This window comes from Pseudonaja textilis, chromosome 4 (genome assembly GCF_049901715.1).
Source record: "Pseudonaja textilis isolate UNSWEBS1 chromosome 4, rPseTex1.2, whole genome shotgun sequence".
Lineage (NCBI taxonomy): Eukaryota > Metazoa > Chordata > Lepidosauria > Squamata > Elapidae > Pseudonaja > Pseudonaja textilis.
This window is the reverse complement of record NC_141993.1, coordinates 15678832-15692701: the sequence shown is the minus strand read 5'-3', so window position 1 is coordinate 15692701 and position 13870 is coordinate 15678832. Positions and strand designations below refer to the sequence as shown.

Sequence of the window (13870 nt, the reverse complement as noted above, 5' to 3'; positions counted from 1 at the left end):
GCTGAAAAGCAGCAGCTCAAAATTATTCTCTTTGTAATGTAGATTTATCCTAATGATAGAGGAATGACAAAACAGTGAGGTTCTCAGCTAAATGTAAACAAAAGAAGGCATCTCTGTATTGGTTGGTTCTAAGAAGTTCAGATTTCACTATCAAGACCACCTTAAACTGAGTCCAGAAAAAAATAAATAGGCAAAACATACACATGGCCATCAGTGTAACCCTCAATCAGAAAACAAAATTGAAAACGATCTAGCTGAAATTTCTTTACAGACATTTCACAGAGTAAAGAAGACCAGGGGCTGATATCAGTGTCGAAAGCAAAATCCAATCCAGTTACAAGCCTGGAGAAAAACGCTGGAAATAAAATGGATGCTGGCTGCAAGGAAAGGTGGTCTCTGTTTCTTTGGTTTCCAGAAACTTCAATGACAGCAGTGTGTTTCTGGGGTGGCTGACCAAATGGCTGAGCAAGTGGATGGATCTTTATAGGGTTCTGAGGTTTTGTGATTGAGATGCTCCAGGGGGTTGTGCAATGTAGTGAGCCTTGTGTCTTTTGTTATTCTAATGGTGTGGGTAAATCCTATTATGTCCTAAAGTTCATATCTTGTCCTTAGAATTTGGGCTCATTCTTAATCCTATCAGCTCCAGCCTGGGGGAGCTGTGGCTAAAAGTGGTTTGTTTGTGGCCTGGATTTCTCTAAATGGATACTGAATGGAATACTCCAGTTTTGTCAATAAATACAAAAGTATCTCATTCATAAAACATACTGCCTGGAGTGTTTTCCTAGTAGTGGAGAGAAGTGAAGGATTTCATCCTAGGAAATCTTTCTTTTTTTTTCTTTTGGGGTGGGGAGGGCTGACTTCCTACACATGACCACACTCAATTTTATAATCCTTTTACAATGGTCATGAAACAAATCATCACAGTTGTAAAGTGAAGCACATGGTTGTTAAGCAAATCCATTCTTCCAAACGGACATTTTTTTTTTTTTGCTGAAAACCAATAACAAAAATGCAAATCACAATCATTGTGATTGTGGGATGCAGCAATCCATTATAAATGTGGACGGCTTGTCAAGCACCTGAAATGAGATCATAGGGAGGGAGCAGTTGTAACTCCAAGAACAGGTGTTTCCTGGGCAATGGACAAGTGTGAAAATTATCATCTCCTACACTCACGCATAGAACTATCCTGATTCATGGAGAGATTTGGAATTATAAATTACATGATGAGAAGCAGTTCTCCCTAAATGATTTATACTTAATTCCTCTCAAGCATTTTGGACTTCAACTCAAATCAATCTCAAGTAGCAAAAGAGATGACAAGTTGGGCAGAATACAGTATGACCCAAAATATCTGGAGGGAACCAAACAGCTCATCTTTCACAGATATTATTAAGCAGGTAGAAATAATAAAAGGTAGCATTCTGTGTAATCCAACAGCTAGAAATGAAGAAAGCCCTATTAATGCTATTTGCAGCAGTTCTCTGAAACATAGTAATTCTAGATTCCATTTTAATCTTGACAAAGCATATTAATGATCAAGTTTTCCTTAATGTTTTTAATCTCTCTAAAGGCTTCAGCCGACATTTATCAGCATTTTAAAAAACTTTTTTCTATGCATGATCATGATCCAGAGGAACAAAATTGGTCCTGATGTTGCATCTTCCAAAGAACTTTAAATTGCTCTCCTTAACTGTTTGGGTAGACATAGATAAAACCTACTAAATCTAACCAGTATTTCAAACAATAAAAATCCACATCTGGATGAAAAAAGGTTCATATGAAAGAACGTTAATCCCCTACCAACTTTCTACAAGCAATATCTTGTTTTAGACATTTGATGCCTCGTGTTCAGTCCAACATTCCCATTCAACAATGTGCTTTTAAAATGTTTGTATTTAAGCATTTACTTTGTAGTACTTTCTCCCATGTATTCCAAATGCTTAAGTAGTCTGCCATCAGACTACCAAATCAAATACAGACCCACTTAAACAGATTCTCTCTTCTAGTGCTTTCAGGCCCATGACACACAGAGCAAACAGCAAAATCAATAAAAGGAGAACTAAAATAAAGAGTTATGTAACTCCTTTGAAAATGTAAATAGACTGAAAAAGGAAACCTGGTGGAGAAGAAATTGAGAACACTCTCACAGAGAAGCCCCTACTTTCAATATCGTAAAGAAATCTCTAAACATACTCCAGCAAGAGGATAAGATAGTTCTTGAGAAACTGAAGCTGTAATTTGCAATAATTAATATTATTTAAAAATGGACCAGGAGTTTAAGTATCTATCCTAAATCTGGGCCATACTCCAATGATTTGGAGGGAGCAATTGGAAAGCAAAGTCAGAAATACTTTTCCATGCTTGCTCAACTAATGTAGTTTGCTTCCCTATAATCCTATTTATATTAAGCTAATACAAATTCCCTTGGAGGCTGGAGAATTCTGGAAGCTGAAGTCCACCATCTGAAGGTGGCTACAGCTGAGAAACACTGGGCTAAGTAGTTGCTTTGAAGGCATTAGCAAAATGATTTTCATTACAATGCATGCAGAGATCAAGATTCAAAGGCCCACTAGCAGAACTGTACTTTAGCAGAATTACCTGCCTTCAGAGAAAAGATTGTGCTATCACAGCACTGTACCCCAAATGCAGTACCTGGCATCCCTCCCAGAAAGGACTAGAGGCCATCTGCTGGCATGAAAGACAGGGAAGGTTTAAGCTAACTAGACTCATGCCTTTAATAGTGATGTCATTCACAACAGATTAAATAAATAGATCTGAAATAAATCTGTCTTGGACTGTGTTTTGGAAGAGAGCGCAAGGGATGGCACACAGACCCTTAGCTATTTCATGTTAAATTCAAGAGGTCCTACCAGGTTTCTGAGTTCACAAGAGAAGAATTTTGTTCCCTGTTCACCACAAATATACTGTATAAAAAAAGGGAAATCTCTGTTGTAATTTATCTGGGACACAATTGAAAGCATTATGCAATTTTTTGCACAACCAGCCCAGTTTTAATCTTGAGGAATGCAAAATTATAGAAGCATCCATGGAAGCATATTTTACATGGCAGCAAGCTTGGCATTTTGCAATTATCTGCATTAACTACATCTTAGAGTAGACCAAATACACATTTTTCTTCTTTTTCTCCTTTCCAGGATTTCTATATCCTTAAGAAAGACTTCTTAGAGACTGAAAGTTTACATACTGTTAAATTAACAGTTTGTTAACTTAACAAAAAAACTGCCTTCCTGTGAATTATTTTTTTGCATGGTCCACATATCTGTTTTTGCTTTTTATTCCTTACATTAAACTTTAAAACCAAATTACATAGGATGTTGGCTGATTGTAGCTTGCCTATTATTATATTACATCAATAAAGATTAAAATCCTGGAATCCAAGTGTGTAACCACTGATTTGTGTTGCAACAGTGGAATCAAATCAAAACGTAACTGTGCAATTAACTGTCTTTGCTGCAGGGAAAATAATTCATGTATTTCCAATATACTACACACTAAGTGTTTGGAATGCCAGTTTTTAGAATTTATTTTAGGAATCTATTTGGCTCACTACCTCATGCCCAAAACATCACCTTGCCAAATGTTTTATATTTGGTCTGAAACTGTAGTACTCTTCTACCAAAGAAAGTGCAATTTTTTTCCTTCTGTTCACAGTGAACACCAAGCATCAATTGTCAAATGATTCTCTTTTAATCCAATTAAGAAGCAAAACTAATAAGTAAATGAGTGCTTGCTTTAAATGAAGACACCTTTCTAACTAAATCATGACAACTGAGAAGGTATCCAAACTAGAAAAAAACAACCCTTGACTTTTCTTTTTAATGAAATGGCATCTCTGTAACATTTCAGCACTGCCGCTGAGATGATAGGGTTGGACATATTGCACCAGCTCAAGCAGGACAGAAAAAAAATCTTAGATGTCCTAGGAATTGGAATTTGAGAACCAGAAAGAGTTTTGTTTGATGTTCAGTGTGAGAATTTAGAATTTCAGAAATTTAAATTGTCCAGAGCAAATTCTGAAAATTGATGAGAAACTTCAAACTTAAGAAATCTGAGAAAGCAAGAAAAGCAAAAATAAGAGAAAACAATATCCAGGTTTGCAATATTGTCAACTATTTCTAATATTTGATGCAAACAATTACTTAAGATGGGAGAAAATTCCAAAGCTATAAACTAGATTGGAAAGTAATGTTCTTTAAAAAACAAGCCTATGGTAAACTTTCTTCCATATTGTTGCCAAGAAAACAAGGGTATGTCCATGATGTGACTAGGAATTGAAGTCAACTCCCGAGAGTTTACATGTGCTACATAAATAGTCAACAGGATCATTTTTCAGCTTTCCTGAAAAATACATTTAGTCATTTGGAATTTAAGTAACTTGTTGCACAGCTAACTAAAATTAGAGAAGGCTGTATGACTTAATTGTCTTTATTTAGCCTTAGGAGCCTTAATGGCCTTACCTGTACAGGTGAAAGCACCAGATAAGGCAGTGACTTGGCTATTTGTAGTTCACACAAAAAGTTCTCGAAGTCTGTTGTGTATCAGCTTACATACCGTGTTCTACCATCCCTGAATGCAGGAAGAAATGGAACACTAACTTGCAGGATTTTTGTTGTGCACTGATGCATGAATTTCTAAATATAATCGGTTTGAAGAAATACTATTTGCTTTGCAAAGGCACATATTTTTGCTCCAGCTTGGAAGAGTTTATTAGCACAAGTAAAATTCAAATAATTGTCTAGATGCAGCAGGATCTACAGTTCTCACAGAAAAGAATCCTGAAAATGTAAAATTCTTCTTACAGCAACTCTTAATTAAATCAAGGGCATATCTAGGATAATTTTATTTATTTGAATGTCACACCCATTGCTGAAAATCTTGAAGGAGCACTCAGTAGAATGAGTTCAAAATAGATTTTATCTTACGTTATTTTGTGGTGTCAAATATACAGGGTTAAACTTCAAAAGTTAAGGACAGGAGCAAGATTTGACCTAAGGAAACACAGGCAGGATAATGTAAGGAACCAAATTCAGTATTCTTAACTCACGTAAAAAAAGAGTCCAAGAGCTTGGGGAAATAAAAGAGACATTAAAACTGGAGTGGGAAAATATTCCACAAATTTCAAAGAAGAAAAGATGAAAGTCTTATAGAACAAGTTATCTTGAAAGCCAAAGATAGGACATAAAAGCTTTAGGCAACAAGAAGAATTTTATGATGGCTGAACCCAAACTGGTTTAACTCAAGGCAAAAACATATCAACCAACTTGCTTAGTAAACTCAGTTGATGAATAAAAAAGAAAACGTGCTGGAGAAATAAAAAGGAGTTTAAACCTAGAAGGCAACAACAAATTTAGATGAGGTCATAAAGGAAAAGACATTTGTAGGGGGAAGGGAAGGATCAGTGTAATTAAAGCAATGGTTTCCCTTTGATCAGCTGTGAAGATACTAAAAAAGAACAAGAGAAGGAAGACAGACCGAATTATGGATCTAGAGATGGGTATTAAAGCACCATGGACTACAAGAATCTATCCTGGAACTAATAAAGGTTGTTTGTTCCCTAGAGATGACGATCAACAAGCAAAAATTCATACAGTATCAGGTCACCATGTGATATAAACAGATGATGGATTAGAAAAAAAATAGTACTTGGGCAAGATGAAGAAACATAGAAGGGGAAGACAATCTATAATTACATGGACTAAACCTAAGGTCACTGTATGTGTTACAAGCAGTAGTTGATTTACAACCATATGTTTAGCAACAGTTCAAAATTACAACTGCACTGAAAAAAGTGACTTATGGCTGATTTTCACACCTATGACCACTGCAGCATTCCCATGGAATCAAAAAAAAAAGTGGGGAGTGGGGGAAACTCACTTAATAACTGCCTTGCTTAGCACTGAAAATTTTGAGTTCAGTTATGGTTGTTAAGTCAAGGACTAGCTATACCTTATTGCTCCATAGTTTGCCCCTTGTACTTTGTTGCTTTAGCTATATGGTCAAATGAACTTAATGTAGAATATCTGTGTATGCTCTTTATTTCCTTGTCTGAAGAAGCTATCTGGGGAAGTCCAAAAACATACACATGTAGTAACATAAAGTCAATGACTTGCATTGGTGTAGCCTTTATTTATTTACAGCACTCAACTGAACAGCATTTCCTTGTTGCACCAAGCAATCAACATCCACACCATGAAGTATCAGTTGGCCATCCAAATGCATGAAAGTGACAGCACTGAAATCCATACAGAAACTGGAATTCCATTTGGTCCATCTCTTTGCGGACATTACAACTTTTCTAAATACAACAGGGAAAAATTATGATTCTATCGATCTATAGCATCTACTGACTCGAATAGTCTACATGGTGCTGCCAAGTTTTAAGGCAATCTTGGAACGAACTGTAGGTTACGCCTTGATCCACTTCAGCTGCCACATGAAACATGAACACAGCGAAGTATTCTGAGAGTATCAAACTGCTGGGATGTTCCAGCTCTTTCAATCTCCCCCAAGATGGACAGCAAAGGAAAATCCTTCAGCTGTCATCTGGAAAAGAAAACTATACCCCAAAACCCTCAACCATCCCAAAAGAATCAGTATTTGTTTATCCTAAATAAAACCTGGACATCTGGTTCTGATGAGATTCCAACAAAAATGGAAGAATGCTTCATCTACTGCAACCAGATTGCCCAAACAGCTGAAAGACTCAAGAAGGTAGTTTTAACCAACTTCTACCATCTTCAGTCAATAGAACAGAACAGAATAGCTGGAAGGGACCTTGGAGGTCTTCTAGTCCAGCCCGCTGCTCCAGCAGGAGAACCTATACTACTTCAAATAAGTGATTGTCTATACTCTTCTTAAAAACATCCAGTGATGGAGCGCCCACATTCCTGAAGGCAAGCTGTTCCACTGGTTAATTGTCCTCACTGTTAGGAAGTTTCTCCTTAATGACAAAGTGGAATTTACTACAGGCCAGCTACAACTTGTACATGCTCAATCTAGATCTTGTAAAAGTTTTAAAGTCCTTATTTCACTTAGATTTACAGGCAGACTTTTGTGATTGAGGAATTGAGAACAAAGACAATGATTTTAAAGCAGCAGGTAACTATTTTGTTAACCTTTACAATTTGGCAGGAGAATAGCATACTGACAATTCTTCCATCCACAATGGAACTATGGCTAGCGACTATCAGAATTTAAGCAAATATTAGTGCTCAAGAAATTGTTTTTCCAATTTGTATCCCACATCCATCTCATCTGGGCTCCTCTATGAATGCCTAATTCAAGTGGCTTTCTTATTATAGTTGCTTAAAACATCAATGTTCTCATTTGTCTGTATTTTTTTATCAACCATATAATTCTGTGCAAGATAAAAAAATAAAATAAAATCATGTTGTAGGAAGAAAAATCCATCTGGTTCAGTTCCAAGCTGGGAGAAAGGCACTGGAAATAAAATGGGAGGCTGACTGGAAAGAAAGTTTATTGATAAGCAAAAACCACGGTGTGCAGTTCAGGGACAGCTGACAAATTAGCTTGATGAATGCAAGGACTTTTATACCATTTCTGAAATGCTGCAGGGATTGTGCAATATAGTGAGCCTGGTGTCTTTTGCTATTTTAATAGTGGTGGGTTAATCTTATTATGTCCTAAAAGGTTACCTTCTTTTAGGACATAATAAGGATGTACATTTTAATCCCACTGCTGGAGGTGAAGGTGTTTTGTTTGTCAACAGGCTGGCCCAGGATTTCTTAATGAGCCCAAAATCACCAACTCTAAAGATTTCTGCTGGAGGCTGTTTTACTATGCAGGAAATTAGGGGTGCTTTCTGCCTCTAAGAACATGTTTCTTCATTTCTCCTTTGGGGAAATATAATACTCTGCCTCTTTTAATATTTTCCAAAATATTTTAGTCTTCTAGAAGGGGAGGGGCTTCCCACAATGTCATACATAGCAAATTCTTTTTCTTATGAAGAATTCTGGAACATTAAGGGGTTGTCTTAACATCAACCATCAAAATTGGACTTGCTTCCATCTTTCTTTGTTTCAGTGAAGTTCTTCATGTTTCTAATTTCTGTCTAAACAAATATTACATTTGAAAACCATAGTTTATGGCTTAGCATTGACATATAAATCAGTCTAATGTATTCAGAAAATCATTATCAAAACAAAACAAACCATTGTTTAATATAACGTATAATCTCAACTTCTGTCTTTCTTACACATACAACGCACTAGAGTCACAAGTTATCACAGTCATCTAGTATTGATCATCTAAAACTTCTCCATCTAGAATATGAGTTCGCTTTTCCAACAAGGCAGCAAAATGTAGGAATTCTGAATATGCACAGGACCTCTAATAACTAAGACCTGCTTTATATTTTATGAAGAATCGTGGTTCTTTTCAATATTCTTTGCAAGAAGACAGATGATTTATTTTCAATTAGTATTACTTTATTACTACTACTTTTATAGTACTATGTCTATTATAAAGTATAGTTTTCAATTCAAAACAGCTAAATGCGGAGTATTTACCTATTATTTTTAGTACTAATACCAATTATTTTTCTTAGTACTAAGATGAAATATGTTCATTCTCCTACCAAAAAAATCCACCAATATTTTACAACAGCAGATGAAATCATTGTTTCTGCTTCACTTACTTTATTTTAAAGTATTGCCTTTATTTTGTTTTTTGCAGATTTGTGAGATGGCAGGGGCAGAAGCATGAAAAAGGTGATACAGATATTTTTAATAAAGCAAAAAGGAAATGGAATCCAAAGGAATCTGGTAGCTTCTTTTCTAACTAGCAAGTTTTACTAAAAGGCGTAAGGTCATAACCTTCGTCTTGACTGTTTGCTACCATAGACTCTCCTCCTACAAAAGAACCAGGAAGAAGGTATTTACTGTACAAGGTACAAATACAGGCAGAACACAGTGGCTCCCCACCCTGGCCATAAACTATTTCCTCTGTTCCTGCCATTGCTGTCTGTGTATATTTTCCTTATTGCAAGAGCTACAAGTTATCATTTAGGAGAAAAAAATCGTTTAAGAACTCCAAAGTGGATCTCAATTTCATATTAAAAACCATTAAGAAAGTGATTGCCACAAAATACCCTAAATATCATCAAATGAAAGCCACTGGTAATTAATAAAACTTGCTCTGAGTTCATATAGGACCTTTTTTTGCAAGTCACAATATAGCACAGGATCACTTCCTCCCTTAAGGAATCGGTGGCACTTTCTTCCAATACAGAACTGCTCACCTCCCATTCCTAATAGAATACAGTAGTTATTTTCTGCCAAGCCTGCAGTGTGCCTCAACCCTGAGAAAAAAATTAAAATTTAATTTTTAAAACATTAAAAAAAAAATTAAAAAAAGGCTTGGCCCTACACCTGAACCGAAGCCTATCAATCCCTAAGCGTCTGGAAATATTTTGCAAATTTTAGGACTACCGAAATTTTAGTTCTCCGAGGCAACTTCAGGTAATTATTGACACAGCTTTGCAGATGAGGGTCTACAATTTTACCCCTTTTATTTTTGTATCCAACGACCTCCACCTGGGCGTCATGTCACCGCCTTTGGTCGCTTTATTTCGGGGAGCCTTTTTGTGGGGTCGCCACTTTTAATACCACTAGTATTCACCACAGAACCGTAAGGAGGTGACCAAAATTTGAGGCAGGCGCCGAGCCACACTTGGGGGGTGGGGGGGACGGGGACGGCGGCGGCGCCGAGCCTCGCTCCCGCTCAGTATCGGAGGGGATTATCTTGAGGGACTCGCTAAAATCAGCCTCGCCGGCCAGCCTCCTTGCCCGGACACTTGATTTTTGCACGCGAGGAGGCAACCTTTAGGCCCTGAATCCTCCCGTCCCTCGTGGACGAGCCGCTCGAAAAGTTCCGCCCTGAGCGGGAAGGGAGGGAGGGAGGGAAGGAGGCGAACCATGACGGCGGCGGCGGCGGCGTTACTCATCGCCGCTCTGACACCTACATCCCCCGTTCAAGGACACTGCAGCGGGGCTGCCAGCCGGCCGGTTCTTTCGGCTTGCTCCGTCGCGCCTTCCCCTCCCCGCCCCGAAAAGCGACGGAGCTCATTTTCCCCAGGTGCATTAAAAAAAAAACCAACGGCCAAGGGCAGGTGCGCACGAGGGAGCCTGACCCCCCCCAAAAAGCGCCTTTCCCGCGCCAGGCCGCGGAGCTGCGACCCGGCGCCTTTTTTTACCTTTTTGACCTGGTCATCCTTTAACTCGGTGAAGTAATAGGCCAGCAGCTGAGCGGCGATCATCCTGCAAATGAGAGGGAAGGCGGCTTCGCCGGACAGCAGCCCCGAGAAGAAGGCAACCCCCACCCCCCACCCCCAAAAAAAGCTGGCCCGGGAGGATGGAGAAGGAGGCGCGCCGCTTCCCGGCTCTCTGACCACCAGAAAGGGTGGGGTGGGGAAGAGGAAGAGGAGGAAGAAGAAGAAGAAAAAGAAAAAAAAAAAAGACCCCAGCGGTCCTGTGTCCTCGACCCCGCCGGGGAAGGAGAATTTAAAAAAATAAAAAATAAAAAAATAAAAAAGGATGCTCCTTTCTCTCTGCCTTTTCCTCCACGCGAGAGTGACTAAGTCGAAAACCTGCCCCCTTCCTGCGCTGCCATTGGCTGAGCCGGGCGAGATGGCCAGGCGGCAGGGCTGGCAAAAAAGAAAAAAAAAAAGAAGCCTCTCCGGCTGGCGGACCCTCGTCGCCTCCTTCTCTCAGCAGGAAGGGGAGGAGGGCCCTCCGGCCATCCCCGAAAAAGGGATCTCCTCTCCCGCACGTCCCCCACGTCCTTCCCGAGCCAGCCGGAGAGGTTGCTTCCACGGCGATCCCCTGGGGAAAGGGAGCTGAGCCGCCACAAGCAGAGGCGTTTTCTCGCTTCTCCTCCTGCGCCCTTTTTTTTTTCCCCCGCTCCGGAAGAAGCCAGGCCGGCGCGTAAAAAAAATAACGCTCCTCCTTGAGCTCGCCGAGGAAAAGGCGGCCGGGAAACAACACACCCTGGCGCCTTTTCTAGACCGTTGGACCGACCCGGTTGAGGGGGGGAAGGGGGGGAATACGGGGACGCCTTTGAGAAGGTGGAAAATGGCGCCAAAACGGGCCCTCCCCGACTCGGGGGGGGGGGGTTGCCTTGAGGTGTCCTCCTCTTGCCAGGGGGGCTTTGGGTGGGGATCGCGCTTTCGGTCCCTGGGGAAATCCGCTACGTGAGATCCCTCGAGAGCCTGGAGGAAAGGCGGAGTAAAAATCTAAAAACGTTGCCCACGGATAAATAGCTAGCCCTGTAAAGGTGCGGGCCTATCCGCTCCCTATCCCGTTTTTGCACCCCCACTTTTTGAGGCACGCATGCACAGATTTTCAACCCACCAGTGTTTTGATTCCGACACAATCTGCTGTGTCATAGCAGCGATGCTCGATACTGAGCTGTGTGTTTGTAGAAGTCTAGCAAAGCATCTTTTCTGGCTAACGTGATTTATTGAAAGGCTTGAGCTTTCACCAGCAGCAACTTGGGATAGCTTATGTCTTTTAACAAAAGATGTTAGTCAGAAAAGGTACCCCCGGGAGCCTGGTTTTTTTTTTTTTTTTTTTTTTAACCACCACAGACTAACATCTCTACCTGTTCCTCCAGAGAGGATTTCTTAGCCCTGAGCTAAACAAAATGAGTTTTGTGATTTTTGCATTCGTTTTCGCACTCCAACTTAAGATTGACTTTCCGGAGTGTTTGCTTGAGGATCATCATTTCCCAATTTGATTTGGTTTTGAATCCCAAGAAAGGGCTTCTGAAGAAATGCATTTTTGCTTTGATCATCCTCGCTGCCACTGCTGCCGGAGAAAAATCACACAATCTGCTGTCAAATGAGCGTGGATTGGTGTGTACCAAAGAGCCGCCATTTCTGCCATGATCATTGCTCTCTATTTTGCTTTAACACTACTGTGCAGGATTTGAACACTTTTTAAAAAGACACTGAAGACATCTAAGCATTTAGTGGCATGAGCATGCGCTATAGTTGAATTTTCTGTCCTTACGTCTATGCAACTGCGTTTAGGACTGAGTTGCAGAAATTACATTAGTCAAGAGTTTTCTGTTTCTGGCTTTTGTTGCTACTGTATAAAAGACTAGCTTTAAGGCTAGAACATTTAAGTGTAGGAGTGACTTGTCCTAATTTTTTTCCTTGGAATAACATATATTTGTATAGATCACTTTTGATATGATCAAATGACTAAATCAATAAAGTTTCTATTCAAATTTCTCTATGGAAATACATTCAAAAGTAGCACTCCTTATTTCTCAGGCAACAGTCAGTGTTGCCCAACTCAAGTATTTAATTATGTAGTTAATGTTTAATAGCTGCTGGACCACATTCCTGTGCTCCCTCCTCTTCTAAGAGGACCAACTTCCAGCCTTTGATGGCCTTAGTGAAAAGAAAGAATGAGGGAATTGCCATTCGGGCTCTAAAGAACGAGGGAAAAAAGAAAGCCTGATCATGAGAGAGAGAAAACAATTGCTCAGATGACAAAAAACATTCCCCATATGAATAAGAGAGGCACCCTCCCCAGATTGGTGGCCTCTTAACACATTTCCTAGATATTTGAGACAGCCCAGCACAAGGTTATAACTGCAGGAGAAGTCATGTAATGGGAGATCTCGCTAATACTCTGCATTCTGCCTTGCCTTTAACTGCAAATGTAGGGAAATCAGAGGAGGAAAAAAAACGAACTTGCATCTTTTTTTTACAAATTCAAACCTTCACCCAAAATTTCTCCTGCTGTTGTTTTATTTTTTACTTATTTAAACATTTATATGGCTGCCTATCTTAAGCTAAACTCTGGTCACACCCTACATCTTCTGCTGAAGCTATTTTCCTTCACAGGCACATAGGCAAGTTTTTGGCATTTTGACTGTAGATCTGTACCCAAAAATTATTTTTCCCCCCAATCCGATGTTCTCCAAATGTAAAGCTAAAAGGGCATTAGTTCCCATGATTGCAGGTAGGAATTATTTAGGAATATTGGATTTCCACACATTCAGAAAACATCTGGTAGAAAAGTATATTCTGAAAAATACTTGGGTGAAAGTCTTGGGTTTTCAGCCACAGAACCTCATTCAGATGAAGTATTTAGGATTTCCAGCTGTGGATTCAGTCAACTGGGTAGGAAGGAAGGGTGGGACTAAAAGTAAAATTACTTTAGGACCAAACTTTGAATGATGTGGAATGTGAATATCCATGATTGATTATTTTAGTCATCACTGAAGTGGATTGGAAGAAGATTTCTTTAGAACTGTTTTCCTCTTTTGTTTTAAATCAAGCGGGATGTGGAATTCTGGGAGCCGGTCCCCACATTCCAAAGTTGGCAAGTTTGAAAAACATCGTTTTGAATGATGTCTTGGGCCCTTCTTTTAGCTACATGCTTTCTTTTGTCATGGAACAAAATAGCAGCTTCCTAGGCTGGTAAGGTAGTTCTGAAAAAGAAAAAAAAGCATGCTTAATTTTTTTTTTAAGCTCTCCCTTCATTGCCCCATATTTTAAGCCAACTCAGAAGCCTCATTGCAGGTGCTTTAAAGAAATGAAGTAAAAGTATCAAAAAAATCCAATCGCTGATGTCTACCATCCTTGTGTAATTTGGCCCAAAGGGTTCCTACTTTCAGAAACATAGATAAACACTGGCTTGAGGCATTTATGGTTCTTAAGGTCATAAGATTTTGACAGTATGTGACAATGTGCACGTTCCCACATAGATAAAAGTGAGTGACAAAGCACTTAGAGCACTTACTAAATATGGGAATACACTCTAGGCTTAAATATAGTTTAGATTAGGCAGTCATTTCTTACTCGCAGTATTTT

General features: G+C 39.5%; 1 protein-coding gene across 1 annotated transcript in view; it reads right to left on the bottom strand.

Annotated features, from left to right (window-relative positions):
* The window catches only part of HK1 (hexokinase 1), a 43300-nt gene extending 32289 nt beyond the window's left edge, over window positions 1-11011 (bottom strand). The window contains exon 1 of the mRNA XM_026713547.2: window positions 10238-11011. Within this exon, the coding sequence (XP_026569332.1) occupies window positions 10238-10300 (63 nt within the window). The 5' untranslated portion in view covers window positions 10301-11011. The remainder of the gene's footprint in view (window positions 1-10237) is intronic.
* Between the last annotated feature and the right edge of the window lie 2859 nt (window positions 11012-13870).